Source organism: Channa argus, chromosome 3 (genome assembly GCF_033026475.1).
Source record: "Channa argus isolate prfri chromosome 3, Channa argus male v1.0, whole genome shotgun sequence".
In the NCBI taxonomy this organism is placed as follows: domain Eukaryota; kingdom Metazoa; phylum Chordata; class Actinopteri; order Anabantiformes; family Channidae; genus Channa; species Channa argus.
In genome coordinates, this window is record NC_090199.1 from 2,047,858 (window position 1) to 2,072,593 (window position 24,736).

At 41.9% G+C, this 24,736-nt stretch overlaps 2 protein-coding genes across 2 annotated transcripts; one reads left to right on the forward strand and one right to left on the reverse strand.

The window, feature by feature from the left end:
* Nucleotides 1–663: 663 nt before the first annotated feature.
* On the forward strand, nt 664–11,060 carry traf5 (Tnf receptor-associated factor 5). Its single transcript, XM_067499515.1, has 11 exons — nt 664–2,001; nt 2,517–2,802; nt 3,040–3,103; nt 3,232–3,333; nt 3,512–3,676; nt 3,800–3,877; nt 5,389–5,463; nt 5,558–5,650; nt 6,672–6,812; nt 6,995–7,160; nt 7,471–11,060. Exons 2-11 carry the CDS (start codon nt 2,531–2,533, stop codon nt 8,055–8,057), a joined length of 1,743 nt encoding a protein of 580 aa, XP_067355616.1. The 5' UTR covers nt 664–2,001; nt 2,517–2,530; the 3' UTR covers nt 8,058–11,060.
* A 145-nt stretch (nt 11,061–11,205) lies between these two features.
* On the reverse strand, nt 11,206–24,195 carry LOC137124446 (NLR family CARD domain-containing protein 3-like). Its single transcript, XM_067499476.1, has 12 exons — nt 23,911–24,195; nt 22,612–22,722; nt 22,431–22,469; nt 19,870–19,923; nt 17,189–18,941; nt 16,917–17,090; nt 16,614–16,787; nt 15,947–16,123; nt 15,414–15,587; nt 14,097–14,270; nt 13,947–13,993; nt 11,206–13,745 (listed from the first exon to the last, which is right to left on the reverse strand). Exons 1-12 carry the CDS (start codon nt 23,963–23,965, stop codon nt 13,231–13,233), a joined length of 3,447 nt encoding a protein of 1,148 aa, XP_067355577.1. The 5' UTR covers nt 23,966–24,195; the 3' UTR covers nt 11,206–13,230.
* Nucleotides 24,196–24,736: the final 541 nt, after the last annotated feature.

The window sequence follows — 24,736 nt, forward strand, 5'->3', positions numbered from 1 at the left end:
AACCAGCAATAAATAAGCTCCGTGACACCTTTGTGATATTACACTGGAAGCCATGTGTTGTGTACAGTACCATCAGACATCAGTATGTACAGTTTGGTGTCTGTAACCTGCTGCCCCTCCGACAAACTGTGGATCTCTGCTGAACCTTTGGTTTTCCAGTTGATTTGAAGCACTAAGCTTCACCTTCAGTGTCTATAGAAGTGTCTCCATCAGCCAAGAGAACAATGTTTCTCACGAGTGTTTGAATTGTTCGGTCGTCTTGACTTTGATTTCCTCCGAGTAGCCGTCTTCATGTCCTCAGAGCTTTCCATGTTTTCTCAGTCTGTCCTTTCTTTCTCCTCTTCCTGGTGCTACAAGTTTGGATTTCAGTGTTAAAAAAATGAAAAAAATGAAAAAAAAATAAAAACATTGTGAAAGTGCTCTTAATGCTTTTTGGACAAACATATGTCACAAATGTAACCGAAATCATTGGAGTCTTTTGAGTTTCAGTAGAACTTGTTAAATATTGATGTGCAGACGAAGGTGCTGAGGTGTCTCTCGTTCTCATTAAAAACTACATTTGTACCATCTCACTGTTGTGTTTCTGTGAAGTTGTTTTTGTTTTGTATTTTCTATGTCTTACAGTACAGGAAGAAGTACTCGGAAATGGCAGCTGATGTCATGAAAGGGCGACTTCACCGATTTTCAACTTGCTGCCAGTGGAGTTTTTTAGATCATATTGTCTTTCAGGGAGGTTTCAGTTCAGATAGTCTCATGTTGCAAAAACCACAGAGCCAGGGGTCTCACCTGACCTTTTATTTCCAATAACCTCATGGTGACATCACTCGAAAAGCTCTGGAGGAGTTTTGCAGCTACAATGCATAGTACAGTTTAATACCATTCATACATATTCACCGCCTCCAACCACAACCACAGGAAACATGTAAAAAATGAGTAAAGTTGCCCCTCAAGAGAAAATGTGATGTGTGTGTTCGGGTTATCAAACGGGCCTTGTGTAAAAGTCACAGTGCTCAGTTAAAAGACAGCATAATACAAAAAAACATGCAGCACAACCACAGAGAGACAAAAAAATGAGACAAATAGAAAAGCAACAGTTGAAAAGGACCAAAAAGAGACGGACAGACAAAAACGACGGCACTGCAAAGTGGCCACAGAGAGACAAACACAGTACAAGTCACATAAAGGCATCGAGTTTCTGAGTGGTTCCAATAGCTGCTCAGACCTTTGCTCATCCAGTGACCCTGTGGAGGACCAGAACAAGTACTTTACTGTGATGCCGTAACCACATTTGACTTGAAATACTTTTACTTCATTTGGATTTTGAATACAGAAGGTTGAAGTATTCTGTGTTACTTCACTAATGCAGAATGTTTTCAATATTCTTGAATGTAAAAACTGCCTGATGTTAGTTATCTGTGCAGTATTTCATCGACCTCCTTCTGTTACTGGGTTCAGAGGCGGGAACGAGCAGGTTGTTTCTGTGAAGTCACTTCCTGCACTTTTAATTTCCACCTCCTGCTGCTGCTGCTCCATCGATCACAAGTAAATCACCAATACTGATCAATAATATCAGCTGGGACCGACAGGCTGCTGTGTGGACCTGGGTTTGGGGATTTCACAGGGCTTCCACGTGCTGAGGTAAGAGGAACTCGAGGAAAAACGGATCCGGCTGAGGCGCTGCACTGGCTGTGTGCGGAAACAGAAAGTAACGAGGCTGCGATGATCGGCGTGAAGACCAGGAGCTGAAAGCGGGTCAGCGGGTGGCGGCACGGACGTCAGAGGGATTTACCTGCTGTCCCTGCTTATTAACTGGGATCGAGGCGGTTTTAAAGCGAAAAGGCTCAGTGGAAACGAGAAAGGGCGACGGCGGCAGCGGGGATTCCCCTGCAGACCCAACTCCTCTAAATACAGAACTGAGCTCACTTCATCTGCAGTAATTCACACCACGCTGCCAGTGATGGACCACGCAGCCAGGCCTGCTCTGCACTGAAGCCCCCACAGGTAACCTCACCTGTGCGTCACGTCACGTCACAGGTTTTGGTCCTATTACACTGAATTTATTCAGTGGTTCATTCATTGCTTTGGTTTCTGTAATTTACTTAAGCTGCCCAAAATTAAGAGATTCTCCGAATAGAATATCTTAGTATAAGTATTCACGTCATTTACTTAAGTGAAAGTTGTAATAAAACATTGTCTTCACAATAACTGGGCACACGCTGAAAACGGGGGGCACAGTTGGAAAATGATCTAAAAAGGTTTTAAACTCAGATTAAAAAACATGTTTGAAAAAAAAAAACTGCACATTAAAGGGCGTACAGTGTTTTTACTGAAGTAGCTGAAACCCAATGTTGCTTCCTTATGTGGTGGTAAGACAAACGTCAAAGCCAGTGACTTTCACAATGACAATATTCACAGAACATAATGACGAGCTGGGAAAAGGGAAAAGTCTGCTCGAAGGGAAAAACCGATTGTGACAAAATATACTTTTTGTACTTTTAATCCGTGGATACTCACAGCCACAGGAGCTACAATGGAGGGGGGATGTGAGGGGCTCAGTTCGGAGTCTGAGCAGTCTGTGAGGAGGTCTGGGGAGTCCAGGCTGGTCCCCGAGGAGTCCAGCATTAGGTCGACGGGCCTCGTGCGCTCCTGGGAGTCTGAGCTGACCTTCATCCAACACTCCCTGAAGTTTGTGTTGCAGTTGAAGGAGGAGTTCGTTTGTCCCATCTGCAGAGGAGTCGTGCTCAACCCCCAGCAGAACTCCTGTGGACACATCTACTGCTTCCACTGCCTGCAAGCGCTGCTGTAAGAGCCAGTCCACCTTAAACACACAACATAAAATACAGCCAAAGTCCACATAGACCACCTTCAAACACACTGATGCTGACACAGTCCACCTTAAGAAACACTTTAGCAAAATGTGAGCCACAGTCCACCTTAAAACACACACACACACACACACACACACACACACACACACACACACACACACACACACACACACACGTGGTGAGATCCTGAACTCCACTTTTCATGTTTCAGGGAGAGTTCGTCACTGTCCAGCCCAGTTTGTCCTGTGGACGGAACTGTGATCACACCAGCTGAGGTCAGAACTAGACACACACACACACACACACACACACACACAGTACCTGTTAGTGGAAGACATTCATCCGTCCTTTGACTCTGCACATGGTACATAATTATCACTAATTAATGGTTGTGTGTCTGCAGGTTTTCCAGGACAACTGCTGCAAACGCGAAATCTCCAGTTTGGAAGTTTTCTGCACCAACAACCCAGCATGCACCTCTGTGGTCACTTTGCAGCATCTGCAGGTTAGAAACCAGCGTTTTATGGATTATTGAGTGAATTACGAGCATGTACAGAGTCACAGACCACTGTACATCATCCAGCTGAGGAACTTCCTGCTGTCACTATAAAGACCAACCAGGATAGAAACTACGATAAATTACAATATTGGGTAGTAACACTACGTACCTCTAACTGCTGCAGGATCACCTGAGGTCGTGTCTGTACGAGCAGCTGCAGTGCACAAACCCAGGCTGCCAGATGGTGCTGGAGAGGAGATACCTGCATGAACACCTGAACAACACCTGTCCTCACCGCATGGAGCCCTGTCCACACTGCAAAGGGCCGCAGAGACTCAGTCTCATGCAGGTACAGTCCATTACAAACCCTGTACACTTTACTACAGTTACAACTTTGAAATTTTTTGCTTTCACTGCGCTCAAATTGATTGATCTTGATTCAGGGATGTGTCTGTGATGACTGTGTCTCTAGGATCATGTGCAGAGCTCCTGTCCAGATGTGGAGGTGGACTGTCCCAGGAGATGCTCTCAGCAGGTTCCCAGACACAAGGTGAGCTCCTCTTCTGCAGCCACATCATAAACCGGCTGGTAAAAGTTTTGGAGTTATTTATGGATCAGGCTCAGGAGGCAGAGAGGAGTCGTAAAAACGGGATCAGTGGCTCAAAACTGGTTCCTTCTGTCCATACGTCAAAGTGTCACACACAAGCCTAAGTTGCTCCTGGTGGGCCCAGCGAGCATTTTGCAGGGCAGCTCCACCATCCTCAGTGCGTGTTGGCCATTCCAAAGCCTTGATTTTTTTTTTTTTCCTGTTACATGACCCAGTTTGGACCAAGCTTTAGCTGTTGGAAAGATGGACTTACATTTGTCTCTAGAATCCTCTGGTATAGAGAAGAGTTCATGGTCGACTTAATCACTGTAAGGTCTCCAGGTCCACTGTTGTGCTTCACAGTGGATATGAGGTGTTTCTGTTAAAAGGTTGAGTCTGGTTTTGGAGATTAAGGCCAGACCAGGACTTTTTGGACCCATCTGTCCATAGGACATAGTTCCCGAAGTCTTTGTTTTGTTCAGATGCAGTTTTGCAAACCTCAGTGGTGCTTTCTTGTTCTTTTGAGACAGAGTCTAGACTGAGACTTTCTCCGGTACTTGTTCAGTCTTGTTCTAATTGTGCTGTCATTTAACATTTCCCATTTTCCCTTGGGTTTTGTGATATTTCTCTGGGCATTGCATGGTCTGACCTTGCGGTGAATGTCCTCTGATGTCCACTCCTGGGAAGATTGACAACTGTCTTTAATGTTTTATGAATAATGTGTGTGGATAATGTTGCTCACTGTAGAACGTTAAACTCCAAATTGATTTGAACTGGAATGCTCCAGACCTCTGCTCTAATAGATGTCTGCAGACCTGCTGATGATCAGTTAATCAAGAGCTGAGCATTAGCAGAACCTGGCTGCAACTGACCCTCTTAAATCCAATGGAAGCATTAGGGGGCTACTTAGTATTGCCCATGCTTTTTCTTATTGGCTTCATTTTTGTTAAATAATCAATAGCACAGTGAAAAAAGTGACATCTTGTTGCTCATCTGAGGTTGTATTTGCCTAATACTAAGAGCTGCTATGATCAGATGATTTTTTATTATGTTTTTACCCAAAATAGCATCGAATGAAAAGAGGGGGCGAACTTTTGAACACGACATGAGACATGTGCATGAGACAAAGAAAGGTTCCGTGCCACTAAAGGTCTCAGTTGGTGAAAGGTACTACAATACTTGTGATCCTCATAAAATTTGTTTCCACTGCAGTTTTTTTGCCACCAGAGGAATTAGTGTGTAACTTTAGCTCCAGAGCTGTAATTCTACTCTCAAAATGTCCCCGGTGAGGTGGTAGTAGTTTCTTATTGTCCTGGAAATGTCAGAATGTGCCTGGAGAGCTGAACACTAGTGATCGGTCAAATACCACACAGCAATTAACACACCTGCTAAAACGCCAAGTGTTCCAGATTAGAATATGTCAAGAAGTTCTTCAGACATGGTTTACTCACGGTTACATTGTGTTTTTCTTCCAGCTACCTGAGCACAGAGAGTCGTGTCCTGAAGTCCTATCTGACTGTTCTTACAAGAAGTTCGGCTGCTCTCTACAGGTGAGTTAATCTAAAGAAGTAATACAACACTTGTGCATGGACTTTATGACGTCTTCTGTGTTCATAACCTGACAAGAAGCATTTTCTGCTGCAGGATAAAAGAGGGAAAGTGATGCTGCATGAAGACGAAGCTGTCAGTCATCACATGCTGCTGGTCCTGAGGAGCAACAGCCACCTGGAACAACAGGTACAGTATATAACGTACCTACAGTTACGGGGCGACTGTGGAGGAAGGTAGAGCTGTCATGCACCAATCTCGCAGTTGTTGGTTTGATCCCTTTGATTCCTTGAGCAAGACACTAAAACCCCAACTTTGCTGCGGCGAGTGTCCCTCGTCCTTAGTCAAGTGTTACTAGATCTTAAAAGAGTTGAAGTTGAAGACAGAACTTAGCGTGATGAACCATCTCAATTTAATACATTGCAGCATGGAGAAGAACACATGGATATTGGTGTCTTCTTCTGACTTGTGTCTCTCAAACCCCTAATATTTACAGTCAAACTCAAGAAAGGAACCACCCTCACAAAACATGGATGAAGAAACCAGGTGCACGCAGTTGAAAGTTATAATTCTTGTCCCTTGTCAGTTGTGAAGCAATAAAACCCTTTTTCTTGTAAAGATCTTGTAGATCTTGTGACCCCAGGACCCACTACATTGCTTTGGGCCTTGTAACAACAACGTGCCTACGGGGATCTTAAGCAGTCCTCTAAACACGACACAATCTCTGACTTCTTATTCTCTTTGTCAGAATCCTCTGTCCTCTAGAATAAGCCCATCTTGTTTTCCCTGTTTGCTAATTTTCTATCCACATGACAAAATTTACCACACGCCGCCTCACTCACAGCCGCAGCCGAGGCTTCAGGCAGCCAAACAGACACCTGGAGGCTTTAAAATACAGGGAACAAGCAACACAAAGACGACATGGAACCAGGGGGAATCTGTGAGCCACACACTTATTAAAATAAAGAAAATAAAGAAAATACATAACAAAACTGCAGAACCTGGGACCAGGTGTGTGAGTCGACAGGGAAGGTCAGGTGACTTGAACTGGAGAATGGCAAGAAACAGACACAAGTTGTCCAAAATAAACACGACTTGGACAGGAATCGTGACAGTCCCATCACTGTGGGCTTACTCTATGAGATTTCGTCATTGCTATTATTTCGAACTAAACACAAAGTCTTTACCAGATTATTGTCTCTGTCCTCAGGTGGAGGTTCTCCAGGAGGAGGCGCTGCGAAGGCAGCAGGACATCCAAAGAGACGGTTTACTGCTCGCTGGTCTGCACAAACAAGTCCAACCACTGCTGGAGCAGAGCAGCAGCCACGAACGCATCGTCTCTACAGCTCAGGTTTAATTCTCACTGTCAACTCTAGTCCTCCCTTCTTTCCACAACCACCATCCTTTTATCCCTACGTTCATTTCTCCATTGTCCAAAAGATTTTTAATGTCTAAATGTATCAGTACATTTAGACAAAAACACCTGTTTGAATGACACCAGTGACTAAATGCATTTTGTCTCTGTGTGATCAGAGGACTCTGAGCAGGCAGGAGGACATCCTGTCCACCGTCCAGCTGGACATCCAGCAGGTGTCCCGGGAACTTGGTTCTAGTTTGAAGGAAGTGGAGCAGCTTAGAAAGTCTCTTGATGCTGTGATGCAGCAGGTGTCAGCAGCTGAGACCCTCAGAGAACACCTGGGTAAGAAAGCCTGAGAGTCTAGACACCAGTTTTCTAAAAAGAGGGTCGATACGATCTGGTCTTTCCTGTTTATGGATCATGCAGTTTATAATTCAGTGTGCTGGTAGAATTTCATCTTTGTCATTATTCTGGAATTGGCCTTTTAGAAATGTGTTCAACAATAAATTAAGTTTTCCTGTGCTTTAGGTTTTTGACACACAGGATTTCAAATCTTTAAGGCAGCATGGATCATCTGTTTTCAATGAGACGTACAGCTGAAGAGGTGAAACACGACGTTTCAGTAAATGTTGTTGGTGTTTCCTTCTTCCAGGAACTCTGGAGGAGAATCTGAATCGTCACTCGGGTCTCCTAGATCTCCACACTGTTCAGCTCAACCATAACAAGCACCACCTGCAGGAGCTCGAGACGACATCCTATGATGGCAGACTGATCTGGAAGATCCAGGACTTCAAGAGAAGGAAGGAGGACGAAGCCAAAGGTCAATCACCTTGTCTGACCAGTGTGCCATTCCACACTGGACGCTGTGGCTACAAAATGGCCCTCAAAGCATACCTGAATGGGGACGGGGATGGACGAGGGACTCATCTGTCTCTTTATGTGGTCCTGCTGCCAGGAGACTTTGACGCTCTGCTGGTGTGGCCTTTTAAACAGACTGTGTCACTGTCTGTTCTGGATCAAAGTGGTGCTGGTTACCACCAGAGTCTAAACTTCAGACCTGATCCGTCATCCAAAAGCTTTCAACAACCTGCGGCAGACTCGGTGAGCAACGTCGCCGTTGGGTTTTCACGCTTCATTCCTCTCAACAAGCTGGAAACTCCACAAAATGCGGCTTACGTCAAAGATGACACACTATTTGTTAAAGTGAAGGTGGACATGGCAGGGTTAGACCAGCTGTAAGCTTCTGTCCCTTAAACACTGTCAATTCATGTCTTTACTAGAATCATTTAGCCCTAATCTGTGTGGAATTCATGCGTAGGTTTACTTCATTTTGACAGCAAAAGTTGCAGGTAAAATGATAGAACTATCTTTATCTATTTAGTCCTTTATCCTGATGGTTTTCATAGGCAGACAAAACGTGCTTGAGCTTCTTACAAATGTTTCACTTCCCTTAAAGGCTTCATCAGTTCTAAGTGTAGTTGGGCACATACTGTATAACAATTGTGTAATGATAAGTCATTGAGAAATTGATGGTCATCTCTGGGTTGCAACGGTCTCAAGAGTGATGAAACACTTCGGTCATAAAAGCTGCCGCTGTATTTTGGCGATAGCTTATGTCTGAAGCCACCACCTTTGTGGTACAAGGGTTTTTGGAGTCCTTTAATCTTCTATCAAACCATTTGGTCTTCTGGACATCTGCACAGAAAAGACCAAATGCCCAGTGTGTGCAAACCACAGGTGACTATTATTGTAGAAATGTTCCCTCTCCTTTAGTATTGTTACTCTTTGAAGAATTGAAGAGAGGACTCAGCGTAATAAATGGTAAATGCTAAATGGTCTGCACTTATATAGCACTTTTCTACCTATAGGTAGTCAAAGCGCTTTACACTTCTTCTTATTCACACATCCACAGTCACATCTGTGTGGAATTCATGCATAGGTTTACTTTGCTTTGGCAGCAATGAGTGAGTTGAGGTAAACTGGAGCTGTCGAGTTAACAACCCTGTGAGCAAGAGACAGAGATTTGAACCTGATGCGAGCAGCTACAGGAAGCCAGTGTAGAGATCTGAAGAGTGGTCTGACATGGGTCTTTTTTGGCTGATTAAAAATGATGCGAGCTGCTGCATTTTGGATCATCTGCAAGGGTTTGATTGTGGATACTGGTAACCCCATCAACAAAGCGTTGCAGTAATCAAGACGAGATATGACCAGCATATGCACAGTGAGTTGGGTTGTATATTCCGTGATGTAGGGTTTCATCTTCCTGATGTTGTAGAGGGCAAATCTGCTGCCCTAGAGACTGAGGAGATGTGGTCCTTAAAGCTCAGTTGGTCGTCAATGATGACCCCCAGATTTCTGGCCGATTTAGTGGAGACAATCACTGTAGATCCAAAGTTGATGCTGATGTTGTGTTGTGTCAAACGTCTGGCTGGGAAGACAAGGACTTTGGTCTTGGAGAGGCTGAGCTGAAGGTGTCTCTCCCTCATCCAGGCAGAGATGTCTGAGAGACAGGCAGAAATGCGTGATGAGACAGTGAAGTCGTCCAGTGGAAAGGACAGGAAGAGCTGTGTGTCATCAGCATAGCAGTGATAGGAAAGACCATGTGAGCAGATGATAGAACCCAGAGATGTAGTATAGACAGAAAAAAGAAGACAACCAAGAACTGAACCCCGTGGCACACCGGTAGAGAGGCTATGAGAGTGAGAAACATGTCCCTGCCAGAATACCTTGGTTAGTGGGGTAGTAGCAGTGGGGTAAACTGGGCCTGCTTGAATGAGGTTTGAAAAGTGCCTGCTGGGAGAGATGTGTTGATGATTTGTTTAATAGCTGGTATTAGTGAGGGTGCAACCGCTTGAAATAGAGTGGAAGAGATCGGATCCAGACAGCAGGTGGTCGGATGGTTAGAGAGGAAGAGGGTGGATACGTCGTCCTCATTCAGAGTTGAAAATGATGAGAGTGATGCAGTGTTGAAAGAAGTTAGCAGGATGACAAGAACCCTTCAGCATGTCAGTGTCTTCTTACTTCTCTCAAACTCCTTCCATTTATGCTGAAACTCAACTAAGGAACCAAGTTTATGTTATTTGTGACGCTAAAACATTTCATAATGTACAGTTCCTGTAGATTATGTGACTGCAGAAACCACCATCTGCTATATTCCTTTGGAAGGTGATCTCAAGCATTCCTCTAAATACAGTGCCCCTGTTTTCTGTGACTTCTTCAAAGAGACCATCTTATTTATCTACTTGTTAATTATCTAACCTTCATAACAAAATGTACTCTCTTCCCCCAGATCATCAACAAATGACATTAGTCAGTTAGAACTAATGAAGCCTTTCAGGTGACAAATGAAGAGCTTTAAGCAAATCCAGTTGCGAGTGAACAGCTCTTTTGGGATAACCAGGACCTACATCATGAATAACCTTAGAAATAATTGACAACATGGACAAAATACTTCTAGGTTTAAAACATTTCTTTGTTAATTGGCCTGTAAATAGAAGTGGATTATCTTTCAAACATTTCATTTTATTCTTGTTTCCTTTACCAGAACCATCCTGAAAAAATATCACCGTTACCAAAGGCAGAGCAGTTTTGGGGGGTTGTTCTTTTTTACCTGTGGCCTTTGTAAATCTCACAAAATCACAGTAAATCACAGTAAAAAAACGTGTACGTAGTAACTTTAAAGTGTTGCTCAGAGTTACAGTAGGTGACATGATTGACATGTCTGGTAAAAATAAAACTACAGTACAGACAGTTTGAGAAACATGCAGCAGCTTCTCAGAAGCAGGAAATAACCTCTTCGTAAAATTGGCAGATTGTCATTTTTACCCACCCGTTGTTGTTTGTACTGAACAAACAAGCTGTTAATTAGTGAGCTTTAGAATGCTGGTAGTTGGTTGTATTACTGTTCGACAGAGCCAGACAGTATTTGTGCTAAGCTAAGCTAAGCTAAGCTAACTGGCTGCAGGCTGGACCTTCACACTGAAGACCTGCGTTTGCCAAATGGTCCAACATTAGCTTCAACTCAGGGTTTGTTAAATGATGACCTGACATCTAAAGGTAAAAACACTGTAGTTCTTTGTGGTATTACTTTATTGTAATAAGAGGGTGTTAGTAAGGTAATATCAGACACAAAGTAACATATGTGTAACAACAAGGTGATGGGGGGTAACATTGGAGTTTTACAATAATGATAATACTTCTGTAATAACAATGTACCATGAGTTATTATTCCATAAATTCATGGTAATTTAAAAAAAAAAAAGAAAAGAAATGACCAGACAATAGACAGAGTTACAGTAGTTTCAGTGTATTAACCGTGAACTAAAGCTAGAAAATGCTAAAGGACCCGTTTGTACTTGGCATAAAATGGCTTCGCTCAGTCACAGATATGACTAAGAGTCCTGTATTTTGCAGCTCTCTTTATGCTTATGACAAGGAAATGACCAGGTGTGTTTCCAGATAATTTGCTGTGTAAAAACTGTTTGGTTTTTACACCCAGATACATACCTGGTTATTACTTTAGTAATTACTATGAAATTACTGTTACGTCTCCTACTGGAGACCATAAATCAACCCCCACCACCCCAAATACTTAATTTGGTGACGAATAGGTTAAAATAAACCACAAGCTACTGACTGAACAGGCACTGACAGGAAGCTGTTTCTACATTTTAAAGTTGCAGCTACTGTCCTGTAGGCACAATACTGTACTACTGCTGACATTTACACTGTTCTGGTTGGAGTCACGTTGCAAAAGTTTCCAGCTATGATACAACTTTAACAACGTTGATCAATCTGATGTTTTCGTTCAGTGTGACTAAACTTTTGAGCTGGACTGAAACTGCCAGGAAACTGAAATGATGGCCGTCAGGATAACGTTTGATTTTATGTAGATTAGTGTTTCTGCTGCCAGGTTCCACATTGTGATGGTCATCATCATCTCAGGTTTGAGGCAGAAATAAACAAATGCTCCCATACAATACTTCCATGATTCTGTTTGAAACTCATTCTACTGTTGCGTCAGTCAGAGCTGTTTCTACTAAATAAAGATGGTGAAGGTGTTTTCGTCCGTTTCCTCCCAAGTTATTCACTAACACCACACGTACACTGTGGACTCTATCATGCTTTTCTTTCTCTTTGAGCTCCATGGTGTCTATCTGTTACCTGCTGATAAAAGAAACAGGGAAACACTGCACAGCCTCTATAATAAGAGCACAAGATAAATCCAGGAGTGTGAAATAGAAAATGAACGTTTAGTTTAGTTCATTAAACTTTTTTCTACATACAAGATAATATCAGCAGAAAGATGAAGAGATCTAAGTTGACATAAAACAAGTTGTTAAGTTTGCAGCGGGTACTCCGAGTTTTGCTAACAGTGTCGGAGTGGTTAGCACTCAGCACGACCTACAATCGAGGCCCAAGGCAGCAAAAATCTAAGTCGAGGGGAAAACATCAAAGCAAAGTCTTATCAGAAAAGTGTTCACATTACACGAGATGCAAGTTACTAAATAAATGTAAGTGCAGAGGAGTTTTTTGAATATGGGGAGTGAGTTTGCTGAGTGTGCAGTATAAGTACATACTGACATTTCTTCTTAAGTGAAACTAAGTACATGATTGATATTTTACCTAAAGTATTAGAAGATAAAGTACTTGACTTTTTTTTTTTACCTGTCCCTTTCAGTGGACCTGTGCTGCTTTATGTTTAATTTAAAGGTTACGTCTGTTACTACGTAGAAATGCTAACAGACGTAAATGGTGGTTAAACTGTTCATGTTGCACCATCACACTGTGAACACCGATATAACCACTGAGAAAATGTCCAGAGAGCTGGACATAAGGTGAAGATGCCCAGAGTGAAAAAGCCACAGAGATCCCTTAACAAGGAGGGAACATGAGGGTGAAGGTCTGTTCTTCTCTTGGAGATTTAGTTTGTTCTTTGCACCTGATTTAGTGCATGTGGCTGCTTCCTTCAGAAGGACAAAATGTGTCCTCAGTCCATCAATCATATGAATGTGTGAATCAGCAGGGAGCAGCTCTGTACCACTGCTCAGCGCAGTTACAGGAAGAACTGGCTTTGCTGTGAGATTCATCTCTCACTAGTGATTGTTTTGGTTTTTTAATAAAATGGAAAAAGTGGTTTATTATGAAATGTGTAAAGTAACACGATTGAAACATGTAACACAACTTTGATTAGAAATCTGGAGTAAAAATCAAAGTAGCTATATATAAAACTAATTAAGTAAAGTACAGATACGTGATAAAAATTACTTAAGTAACAAAGTATTTGCACTTCATTACTTTCCACCACTGTTGGCACTGCTACCTCACAGCTACATCATGGGTTTGAACACACTCGACACCTGTAAAGTTTCTGTGTAAAGTTTGCATGTTCGCCCTGTGTCTGTGAGGATTCTCAGAGAGACACAGATGAACATGGTCCAACCCAGAACCCAGGATAGAGAGGTTCAGTGAAGGTGGTGTTGAAGGTGTGGAGGTGGATCAGTTCATCAGAGGAGACCTTGTAGTAGGACAGAACGCCAGCAGCATAGTCCACATACACTGCTACTCTGTTAGAGACTGAGGAGGACAGAGTGAGCTCTGTTCTTTTGTTATTGTGACTGACAGAGTAACCATCATCAGAGCAGCACAGAGTCCAGGACTGATCGGTGAATCCAAACCTGCAGCCAAAACTGCGTCCTTTCCCTGCGATTCCTCTGTAAGTCACTGCTATGGAAACATCTCCTTTCCACTCGACCTCCCAGTAACAGCGACCAGTCAGAGCTTCTCTACACAGCAGCTGATGCCAGTAGTCAAATCTGTCTGGATGATGAGGACATGATTGCTTCTTGTTCACAGAGGTCACACTCTTGAGACTGACTTGGAGATTTTTGTGTGCTGTGTTTGGATCCCAAGTGAGTTCACACAACCCTGATGGAGAGAAGAAGACACCAAACAGCAATAATCTATCATCCAACATTCCTGGTGAGTTTATCTGTTGCTTTTTATTACCACCATCACCTGTTAATATAATGAACCAATCCACAAATGAGAATGTCGTCCTTCCTTCATTCTGGTTTAAATTGGACATGTGCTGCCTTGTTTCATAAATCAAAGTGAAAACACACTTACACTTCCTCAGACCAGGTATCAGCCTCTGGCTTCCACAATGTTCCACCCTAGAGAAGGAAACAACGTTACAATGAGCTGTCAGAGGCTTCAGAAGCTTCTAGTAAAACATGACGTGTTGAGGTTCTGATGGTGAGTTTACAGCCTTGTTACCTGAGACTGTCCAGTCTACAGTGTGAGTCCTTCAGTCCAGCAGACAGAACATGAACTCCAGAGTCTCCTGGATGATTGTAGCTCAGGTCCAGCTGTTTCAGATGGGAGGGGTTGGATCTGAGAGCTGATGCCAGAGAAGCAAAACCATTTGCTGTGACCAGACAACCTGAAAGCCTGGACACACACACACACACACACACACACACACACACACACACACACACACACACACACACACCCACACACATTATATTTTAATGTACAAAACATGCAGCATGGGACAATAAAGAAACTATAAAGATTAAATTAAGACTAAAACTGCAGTTATTTCATGGTCTATACGTAAATTAAGTCGTTTGCTTTTCATTTCAAAAAAGTACGGATTTATCTTTTATTAGTATATTGTGTGCCTGGTTTTGGACATATTGCATTTTTATTGTATGTGAACATGTGTTCACCTCAAGCTTTGGGCCTTTGACTATGTGTATTTTTGACCCCCAACAATACACCTGTATATAAACCGATCCATCATAGTTTTAAACAAATATTATGAACTAATAAATGGCGTCTCTATCATTTCGCATTAACCACCTTTTAGCACATAAAGTGGTTAAAATCAGCTCCACCTTTACCAACAATGATGTTTGACCCTAAATGTTTAATCATTATATTACAAATATTATAGGTTATTACAGTCTAATTACATGTATGTTACCAAACATGTTAATTAAACTACATTGTTTTTGGTGAATTACCTTTTCTATTAAAAACTAAATGTAGATAATCTGCTTAGTACTTTGACCTGAGTAAAATATTTCAATTACTGGCAGCAGACATTTTTAGGCCAACACTTACACTTTTACTTGATTATTGAATTTGTGTACTTTTACCACACCTGTACACAGTGTATCACTGTGTATCACATTTTGCTGTGTATCGGGGCTAAATAGCTGCAGACGGCTCAGAGTGGCCATGCTGACCCTCGTCCTCCATGACATGATAAGACTTAATATATTATTAAGGACTTTGCAGGTCTTTTTGTGTTTATTGATGATTTCACAACAGCTTTTATGAAAGAATTGTGATGCATATTTCAATGTCTTTAATTGTAAGGTCATACGAAATGATTGGTTGAATTTAAAAGTTAAAATCTCAAATTTCTGGAGGGACTGATTAAAGAAAAATGTACCAAAATTTGATTTTAAGAATAATCTAAAAGGGGAAATTTGACATATTTTTATCATGTTCTCTGAGGTTCATCTTTTATTACAGCAGCATTTGAATAGTTATATACTGGACTGACAGTTGTCTTCTGACCTGAGACTTTCCAGGGTACAGTGCTGAGACTCTAGTCCAGCAGAAAGCTGCTTCACTCCTGAATCCTGCAGGTCATTGTTACTCAGATCCAGCTCTCTTAGACTACAGGACTGGGAGGCAAGTACTGAGGCCAGAGCTTCACAGCTTCTCACTGACAGATTACAGCTATTCAGCCTAAAAAAGATTCACAGAGTTATAGCTACATTTTCTAAAAAGAAAGAAATGGGCAACTGTTTCCATTAATAATCCCACTAAAATGTAACTGTGTAAAACAATAGAACAAGTTTATGTGGATTATTAGATTTGTGGATGGATGATACAGTGATCTAAGAAAATACTTTACAATTTATAGGTTGACAAAATGACACATACAATGTAATTAATTAGTATAATTAAAAACACAATTGTGGCACAAAAACGAGTGTTTTTGACAAACACTTCAAGTATAAGTAACATTATATATAAAAAACAAAAATCCCATCTTGTGAGGTTGACAGCAAAACAATGTGTGAGCTCTTTTTGTCTTTCAATACCTGAGAGTGTCCAGACTACAGCGTGAATCCTTAAGTCCAGCAGACAGCAGCTTGGCGACTCCCAAGTCTCCAGGATTATTGTAGCTCAGGTCCAGTTCTTTCAGATGGGAGGGATGACATCTGAGAGCTGTGGCCAGAGAAGCCCAACCCTCCTCTTTGACCAGACAACCTGACAGCCTAGAAACATGCACACAAATGTTAGGAGTGGGGTCACCATGTTGTACTGGGATGTTTATTAGCCGAGAACAAACAAGCCCAACATTGAGAGAAATGTTCATGTCTTGATGATGAAGTAGCAGCTTCAAGTTAGTGAGGCTATAGCACCGCTTGGTTTGCTGTTCGGAAATCATTTATTTTAATAGAAGAATTGAAAAACGTACGGGTTACATACGCACCCCAAGGTTAGGACAGTGAGGGGTGGGAGCATTTACATAGCTGCAACCTGCAACATCACCACTAGATGGCAACAAATCATACAGACTACACCTTAAAGCTAATTGGTCTTGATAAAAATCTCTGAACAAAGCTGAGATACGTGTACAGAAGTTTGGCTTGTCCTGGTACTAATGTTAGTGTGACACAATATTTTAAACATTAATATAAAAGACAAAATATAACATTAAAAAAAATGAAATTGAAATTTACTGATTATTATTTGTCTTCTAACCTCAGAGTTGCCAGTGTACAGTTGACACTCTCCAGTCCAGCAGAAAGCAGTTTCATTCCTGAATCCTGCAGGTTGTTATTACTCAGGTCCAGCTCTCTCAGACTGGAGGACAGGGAGCTTAGAACTGATCTCAGAGCTTCACAGCTTCTCTCTGACAGATCACAGCTATTCAGCCTTAAAAAAGATGCACAGTACATTTGTGAAATCACTGACTTTAAAAAGGGCTTTAAATTTCACGTGTATAAATTCTGGCAACAAAACACTTATAAAATCTTAAAGCAAGAGCTACAAAGGTTATATTACTTAAGACTCTGGAGTTTGCAGTTAGTGTCTTTCAGGCCATCAGAGAGCAGTAACATCCCAGAGTCCTGCAGTTTGTTTCTGCTCAGGTCTAATTTCTCCAGAACAGAAGACTTCAAACGAAGAACTGATGAAATATACTCACAGCATCTGTGAGTGAGGTTACAGTCACTTAACCTAAAGTAAAAAAAGAAAACTTGTCATTTTTTGAAAATTTTTTTTATTTTCCTTCTGTACTTAAACACAATCTGTGGTTTTTTAGACCAAATACTTACAAAACCCTCTTTGATAATTTGAAAACTGGAATCAGCCTCCCCAGAATTTCATCTGATCTGGAGTATTTCTTCAGGTCAAACACATCCTGATCTTCACCAGAAACAAGCAGCACAAAGGCCAGAGCTGAGAACTGTGAAGGTGAAGCTTTGCTAACATCTCCTGAGCTCTGGTACTTTTGGACTTGTTCTACCAGAGACTGATCGCCCAGCTCATTTAAACAGTAGAACAGATTGATGCTCTTCTCGTAGTAGGAAAGTTTCTTGATCTGGGTATGAATGTACTTGATTGTCTGCTGGTTGCTCCCCAGATAACTTCTTTTAAATCCAAACACGTCATGAAGAAGTTTCTGATTCTTATCCTGTGACAGACCAAGAAGGAAGCGTAGAAACATGTCCCATTGTCCGTGCTCCGAGGCCAAAGCCATATCTACTGCACTCTTGTGGAGGTGGACGTGGTCTTTCTGTGCTCTACTCACTCTCCCTGTGTGAATCAAATTTTCTCCACGATCTATGAAGTTCTCTAACACATACAAAGCTGCAAGAAACTCCTGAACAGTTAAATGTATAAAAGAATAACTTTCATATCTGTGGAGCCCATCTTCTTTTCTTATGATCTTTGTACAGACTCCTGAATAAGGGGAAGTATTTTCCAGATCAATGCTACAGTCTTTGAGATCAGTCTCACAGAAGATCATGTTGCCCTTCTGTAGCTGTTCAAACGCCAGCTTTCCCAGTTTCATGATCAAATCTTTGCCTTTGTCAACACCAGGAAAATCCTTCCTTTGTTTCCGTTTTGTCTGGATGATGAGGAAGTGTGTGTACATTTCAGTCACGGTCTTTGGCAACTCACTGTCCTGAGTGTGTTTGAGGCGACTCTGGAGAGCTGTGGCTAGAATCCTACAGAAAACTGGAATGTGACACATAATGTACAGACTTCTCAGTGCTTTTGACTGAAGATGATTCAAGATCTTCTGAGCTTTATTCCTGTCACTGATAATCTTTTTTAAGTATTCTTCCTTCTGCTCATCGTTAAAACCTCGTACCTCAGTCACTCTGTTGATGAACTCAGGAGGAATCTTACTGGCTGCGGCCGGTCTACTTGTGATCCAGATGGAGGCTTTGTGCAGCAGTTTCCCTTTGATTAAATTGGTTAGTATGGCGTCTACAGATGTTTCCTTTGTAAGACTGCGACACATCTCATTATTCTCAAAGTCCAGTGGGAGTTGGCTTTCATCCAGGCCGTCAAAGATGAACAAAACATTTGAATTCATGTAGTCTGATGCTTCCAAAGCGGTTGCTTCTTCATAATAGTGACGAATTAATCTCTCAAGACTGAAACTTGCATCTTTTATTAAATTCAAGTCTCTGAATGTGAATGGAAATATGAACTGAAACTTTTGGTTGACTCTTCCCTTTGCCCAGTCATGAGTGAACTTCTGCACAGCAACAGTTTTTCCAATGCCAGCAATTCCCTTTGTCAGAACTCTCTGGGGAGGGTTCCCTTCCTTTGATAAAGCCTCAAAAATGTCATTGAGGTGGATTTTCCTCTCCTCACCTGTAGACTTTGTACATTCTAATTCAATCACTTCATGTTCACTGTTCACCTGCCCACTGCCTCCTTCTGTGATGTAAAGCTCTGTATAGATCTGGTCTAAAGGAGTCGATGATCCAGCTTCGTCTGTTCCTTGAAACAAATTCTCAGTTACTTTCTGAAGGTAATCTTTTAGTTCAGCTTGGCACCTTTGGACGTTTCCTGACAAAGATAAAAAGACAAAGGTATATTTACATGAATTACAGCATTTTGCTCACATCGTGTTATGTTTGGACAGTCTGTGTGCTACTTTAGGTTTTGGAAGAAAATTCAAACACTGATACATGTAAAAAGAAAGGATTCAGTGTTTTCTTTGACCAGTTTCATTGTGTTTGTGTAAAAAAAGAAACAGATTAGGCTTTAAGAGGCAACACACTCAGATACAATTGTGACTGAGGCATAATAAGACTCGTAAGAGATACTTGAATATTTTACAAAAGTAACACTGCTCTGGACAATTTCAAAATATGAAAGTTAACTCTAACCGGTGTGGATATCGTGATTGGTTTTAAGAGGAGCAGCCTTTGCAATCAAAGAGATCATGGCTTCATCATCAACACTCACCAACTTTGACAATCCTGTCACAATCAGTTAAAAAGAAAATTCTCAGCACAACCTTGTCGAGTTTATGTCTTTCATTGATAAAAGTCCATAATATTTTTGAAAAGAGTCAGTGACTCCATCTCAATGCATTAAGGTAAACCACTGTTGACTGTGTGTGACTTTCAGGGTCTCATCATGCCACTGTGATGGATACAGCCACTTGGCATACTTTGAATCCTGAAACTCAAGCCTTATACTAATTCTATGCAGAAATGCTGCCGAGTTTTCTCAACTTGAGCAAGAAAGGGCAAATATTTAACTCTGAAAACTGCAACAATTCCCAAACCATTAAGAAGTGGCATTAAAAGGAAAGGTGACGTAACAGGTGTAAAAGTCTGTCCCAACTTTTTTTGAATGTGATGCAGGCATCAAATTCTAAATGAGCTTCTATTTATTCAAAATACAATAATAATGTTAATCACTGGAAACTGGGGTTTGTTGTAATAATAGAAGTTTGTATGTCATTTAGTGATGAAACGCACGATACCTTCCATTTTGGGAGAACCAACATCGGTGTCATCTGTCTTGGCAGGAGATTGGACTGAAACAGAAACACAAAATACTTGGAATCTTGTTTTATAAAAAATACTTAAAAAGTAGAAATTACACAAATATAATTTGTTTGATTTACCACATATTAGGCTTTAAGAGGCAACACACTCAAATAAAATTGTGACTGAGCTTTGCATTTTTGAATGTCTCCTGAAAGGCAGCGGTATATTTACATGAGTAACAGTATTTTGAACTAACTTACGAAGCCTTGGAACAACACGCCTAGACCCCTGACCTTGCCTGCTGCCCAGCTTGCATGCTAATCCAGGGATTCATAAGCAAGTTGAGCTACACCGACTAGATATAGTTGAGCCTACCTCTACGAATAGCACTGGCTCTGGAACTAAACTTTTAGAGAGGGGTTGAACTTTATCCTTTTCTGGAGTTGCCAAGATTGAGAGGCAATGGCCGGATGTGGGGATACTTACAAATCCCCTGCTGAGTGCTGCTGTGTTGGACTTCTCCCCAAAGAACAAGAAGGTCACCTTGATGCAACTTAAAGTTGCTGAAGGAAGGCTCTTTATTGTATCCACCTTCTTGAAAACCTTGGATGAGGTCTTTGAGAAGGTACTGCCTGGGGACTCAACAGTTCTGCTGGGGGACTTCAACATCCACATGGGCAATGATGTAGAAACCTGGAGGGGAATGATTCGGAGGCTCGGCCTGCCTGATCTGAACCGTAGTGATGCTTTGTTATTGGACTTCTGTGTTAGTCATTGGTTGGAATTGAAAAACACCATGTTTGAACATAGGGGTGTTCACAAATGTACCTGGTAGCAGATCAACTTAGGCCTCAGGTCATTGATTATTTGTGATCGTTTCGTCAGATTTGGTGCCGTACATCTTGGGACACTTGTGTAAAGAGAGGAGCTGAACTGTCAACGCATTACCACCTGGTGATGAGTTGGATCAGGTGGTGGAGGAGGCTGCCGGACCGACCTGGCAAACCCAAACGTGCAGTGAGGTTGTGCTGAAAACACCTGGTTGAGGCCCCTGTCCATCCAACTCCCTTCTCCGAAAGAAATTCCTGCATTATGAGGAGAAGGCTGGGGACATGGAATCTGAGTGAACCATGTTTAAAGCCCCTATTGTGGAAGAGGCCGCTTTGAGTTGTGGTCAGAAGGAAGCTGGTGCCTGTCACGGTGGCAACCTGGTGACTCGCTGGTGGACAGCGGTGGTAAGGGAGGTTAGGTAAGGGGTCTGCCGAATTAGCAGTCCCGTACTGGCAAACCAGAAAGGCTGCAGGTCGGGTAGCTGCAGTTGCAAAATCTTGGGTGCGGGAAGAGTACGGAGAGGCTATGGAGAAGGACTTTCGGTTGGCCTACAGGAAGTCCTGGAAAACCACTGGACACCTCAGAAAGTGAAAGCAGGGTTTGACGTAGACTGTACTCAGCAAGGGAGGAGAACTGTTTACAGAGGATATTGTCGGATGCTGGTAGGAACACTTTTAGAAGCTCCAGAGCCTGGCCAACATGCCCTCTGAAGAGGAGGCAGAGTCTGAAGACTCTGAAGAAGTGGCGTTGATGCTCCTTCGCATTGAAAGAAGCCAGTTGAGGTGGCATTTAATAAGAATCCCTCCTGGACGCCTCTCGTTGGAGTTCTTCAAGGTATGCCCAGCTGGTAGGAGATCCCATGGTAGACCCAGAATACGTTGGAGAGATTATATGTATTATGTAGCCTGGGAATGCCTCAGAATCCCACCAGAAGAGCTGGAAATCATTGCTGGGAAGAAGGAGGTCTGGAAAGCCTTACTAAACCTGCTGCCACCACGACCTAACTCTGGATAAGCGGAAGATAATGGAAAGATGGAGGCATGTACAGTATTCATAACCTATTGGGTTAGGAAATACTCTGTGTACAGTGTGTGTGCTATGTTAGGTTTTGGAAGAAACCTAGGAGATCTAGGAGACCTGAACCACTTTACACCACACCGCAGAATGCAGTAATTTGGTTAAATACATACATCAGCAAATTACCAAAACAGGCAAGTTCAGTGGTAACAGGTGAGGATATCATGATTGGTTAGAAAAAGAAGCCTCCACCAAAGGCTCTGTGTTTGCATTCAAAGATAGGTGACTGAACTTTGTGAGAAAATTATTAATCAGTTCCACTATAGTGAAATCTAAGTGTTTAAAGGCCAACAACTGATGAATTTGTGTAACCTTCAAGCTTTTAGGCAGCACTGCATTTTAATGAACATAGAGCCATATGGGCTCGGGAATATGTGGGAAACTGTTGAACAGTCCTTAACAGTCCACTGATGTATCCAGAAATCAAACGTGCTGCCGAGTTCTCAGGGCCTGAGCTCAGACAGACTGCCATTAAAATGAAAGGTGATGTAACACACAAGTAAACATGTGTTTTGGATTGTGGTCCAGGCATCAAACTCTAAATTAGTTTCTACATTTATTTACAAAATGCAGTAAAGTTAATTCATGTCAAATGGGATTTGTGGTAATAAAAATTCCTTATGCCATCTGGTGGTGAAATGCATACCTTTGCTGAGAGGAACAGCCTCCATCCTGGCAGATTTGACTGAAATGGAAACAAGGAAAATCCTGAAAAACTTACAACATTAAATTCAAACAATAAATAACTCATTTCATTGGTTTATTGTTAGGCAAGTGCACAATTATATATAATTTATTTGATGTATATATTGAGGTTAAACAATTACCATAGGTGTTCTTGACACTGATCGTTAGATCCCCGTTTACATGGACACCAATCAACTGAGGTGCGTTAACAACGCCTCCACTCACAGCATTGGCTCCAGCAAATATTCCAGCTAAATGAAAAACAGGCAAAATGATCAAGACGACAAAACCGGAACTGCGTATAAAGGTTCAGAGATTGTGTTTTATAAGAGGGGTTTTGATAAAGCTTGAAAAACCAAACAAGTGCCAAACAAAGGAGGAAGGACAGGGAACCCTGGTTTCAGGGTCCACAGATATGACCCATCCAGCCTCAGTGTGAAGATATGTTTTACAGTAGTGGGCACTGTGAAGTGGCAGCAGACATGTAGCTCTGGCTACAGTATGAAAACTGGTTCTGAAGATGTGGCACAACAGCCCTTTGCTGGGGAAGGAGTTGGTGCAAATGTCTGCTGGAGTGGAGTTTGTCTCTATCTAAAACCAGGGACCTTTCATACTACTCAACTCCATGTTTGACCAGTGCAGGGAAGGTTTGGGATACTTGTTTAGTAGATACTTAGTTCAGTCTACAAATGATTGTTTTAAAGAGGGTTTCATGAGTTATGTTGAGGGTGATAGTGATCACCCTACATCAGGTTATATCAAGTTTAGAGAAATGGTTAAAGATCAAGTCCTTCATTTAACTTAACTGGGACTTAAGGTGCCCTGTTCATAAAAGCAATGATTCTAAATCTAACTTTCTCTCCAATAAATGCACTCTCTCAATTGACACATATTTTAGGGAAGGAACTGAATGACTCAGTGCCAACTGTGGTTCCTTATTTTCTCAGCCTAGTTCTTTGTGCTGACTGTCTTTCCATTGCATTGTGGGTGAGTCATCAACAGTTCCCGTAAATGTTCCTGAGTGTTGGTTGGTGGTAGAGGTTGTGTGTGACTTAATTAGCGTGTTCATATTTTTCTTTGTACTCATGCCATTGCATCGTTTATTCTAAAAAAATACATCTGAGCATTATTTAAATCTCACTTAAACTCTAATTACCAGGGGGGCATTGGCTAAGTTATTCACCCAAAGTGAGGTCTGCTTGAAATTACAGCTGGAAGACAACTCCAGCCCACATTCCAGCGCCCAGAGATCGAGACCCCGGGTTTAGGCATTTTAAAATCAGACATTTATCACATTAAAACACTACATACAGTCGGTCAGTTAAAGCTGTAGAGTGACAGGTTTGTGTTACTTTTAGCCCCCTGACCTACCGGACCGAGATACCAACATACCAGAACATATCCCTGATCCTAATAAAGAAAGGAAAGCACCATCTTACCATTCTGTAATTTATCTGGAACCCCAGCCTGGTCATTCGTGATCGAGCTTTCCATTCTGTGTTCAATCAGGCAACTAATATCACACAGAAAATAATCCAAGGAGCTAAACTCAAATAGGAATTACATTGAAACACAAAGGTTGCATTTCCATAGCCAGCTATCCTGTAAGTCTGGTTAATGCCAACAAGACGAAAAAGAGAACGTCCTCTGGGTTAAGCCACTTGGAGCAAAAATGAAAGTTAAAAAATCAGAAATTGCTTCCATCTGTTATGAGCTCAGCTGCAGCCAAGATGTGCTTTTGGTCACACAGGCAGGAAGTTGTTCTGCTTTGTGTTTACACCCACATTACTCATCACCGGATCTAATTTTACCAAGTAAAATTGTTACCATCTGGCCATCAGGTACACTTCACGCCTTTGGACTTTTTGTAGCCCCTTTTCCCCTCTTCCTGTTCTTAGTCCTTTCCTTTAGCTTTACCTTCCATTATCCGTCATTACCGTTTGCACCTGTTCCCCTCACTATTTAGGTCCAGCTTTCCCCACAGTTCCCTACCAGATCCTCATCGCTCTGCCTGCCTACATACTGAGCTCATGAGTTACCTGACCCTGCCAATCCTGACCCCTGTGAATTGGACTCTATTTCCCAGCAACCTTGGGTCCGAGGTTTGGTGTGTTTCTGTCCATTTATCCCCTTAGTCTCTCCTGAGTGTGTGTGGTTCAGGGTTAGTGGGCCTGCGTTTTTGTTTGAGGGTTCATTTAAGACGTGTGGTGTCTTTGGTTTAGTGGCTCACATTTTGGCTTCCTTATAATTTGTCTAGCATTCATT

What these genes read in the sequence shown, in the direction of transcription:
- traf5 (XM_067499515.1), top strand. Translation starts at nt 2,531, where the DNA reads ATGGAGGGGGGATGTGAGGGGCTCAGTTCGGAGTCTGAGCAGTCTGTG. An exon ending in CACTGCCTGCAAGCGCTGCT is followed by an intron (nt 2,803 to 3,039) that starts GTAAGAGCCAGT and finishes TTCATGTTTCAG; the next exon opens with GGAGAGTTCGTCACTGTCCA. An exon ending in GACCCTCAGAGAACACCTGG is followed by an intron (nt 7,161 to 7,470) that starts GTAAGAAAGCCT and finishes TCCTTCTTCCAG; the next exon opens with GAACTCTGGAGGAGAATCTG.
- LOC137124446 (XM_067499476.1), bottom strand. Translation starts at nt 23,965, where the DNA reads ATGGAAAGCTCGATCACGAATGACCAGGCTGGGGTTCCAGATAAATTA. An exon ending in TGGTTCTCCCAAAATGGAAG is followed by an intron (nt 18,942 to 19,869) that starts GTATCGTGCGTT and finishes TATCTTTGTCAG; the next exon opens with GAAACGTCCAAAGGTGCCAA. An exon ending in TGTAGACTGGACAGTCTCAG is followed by an intron (nt 13,994 to 14,096) that starts GTAACAAGGCTG and finishes TTCCTTCTCTAG; the next exon opens with GGTGGAACATTGTGGAAGCC.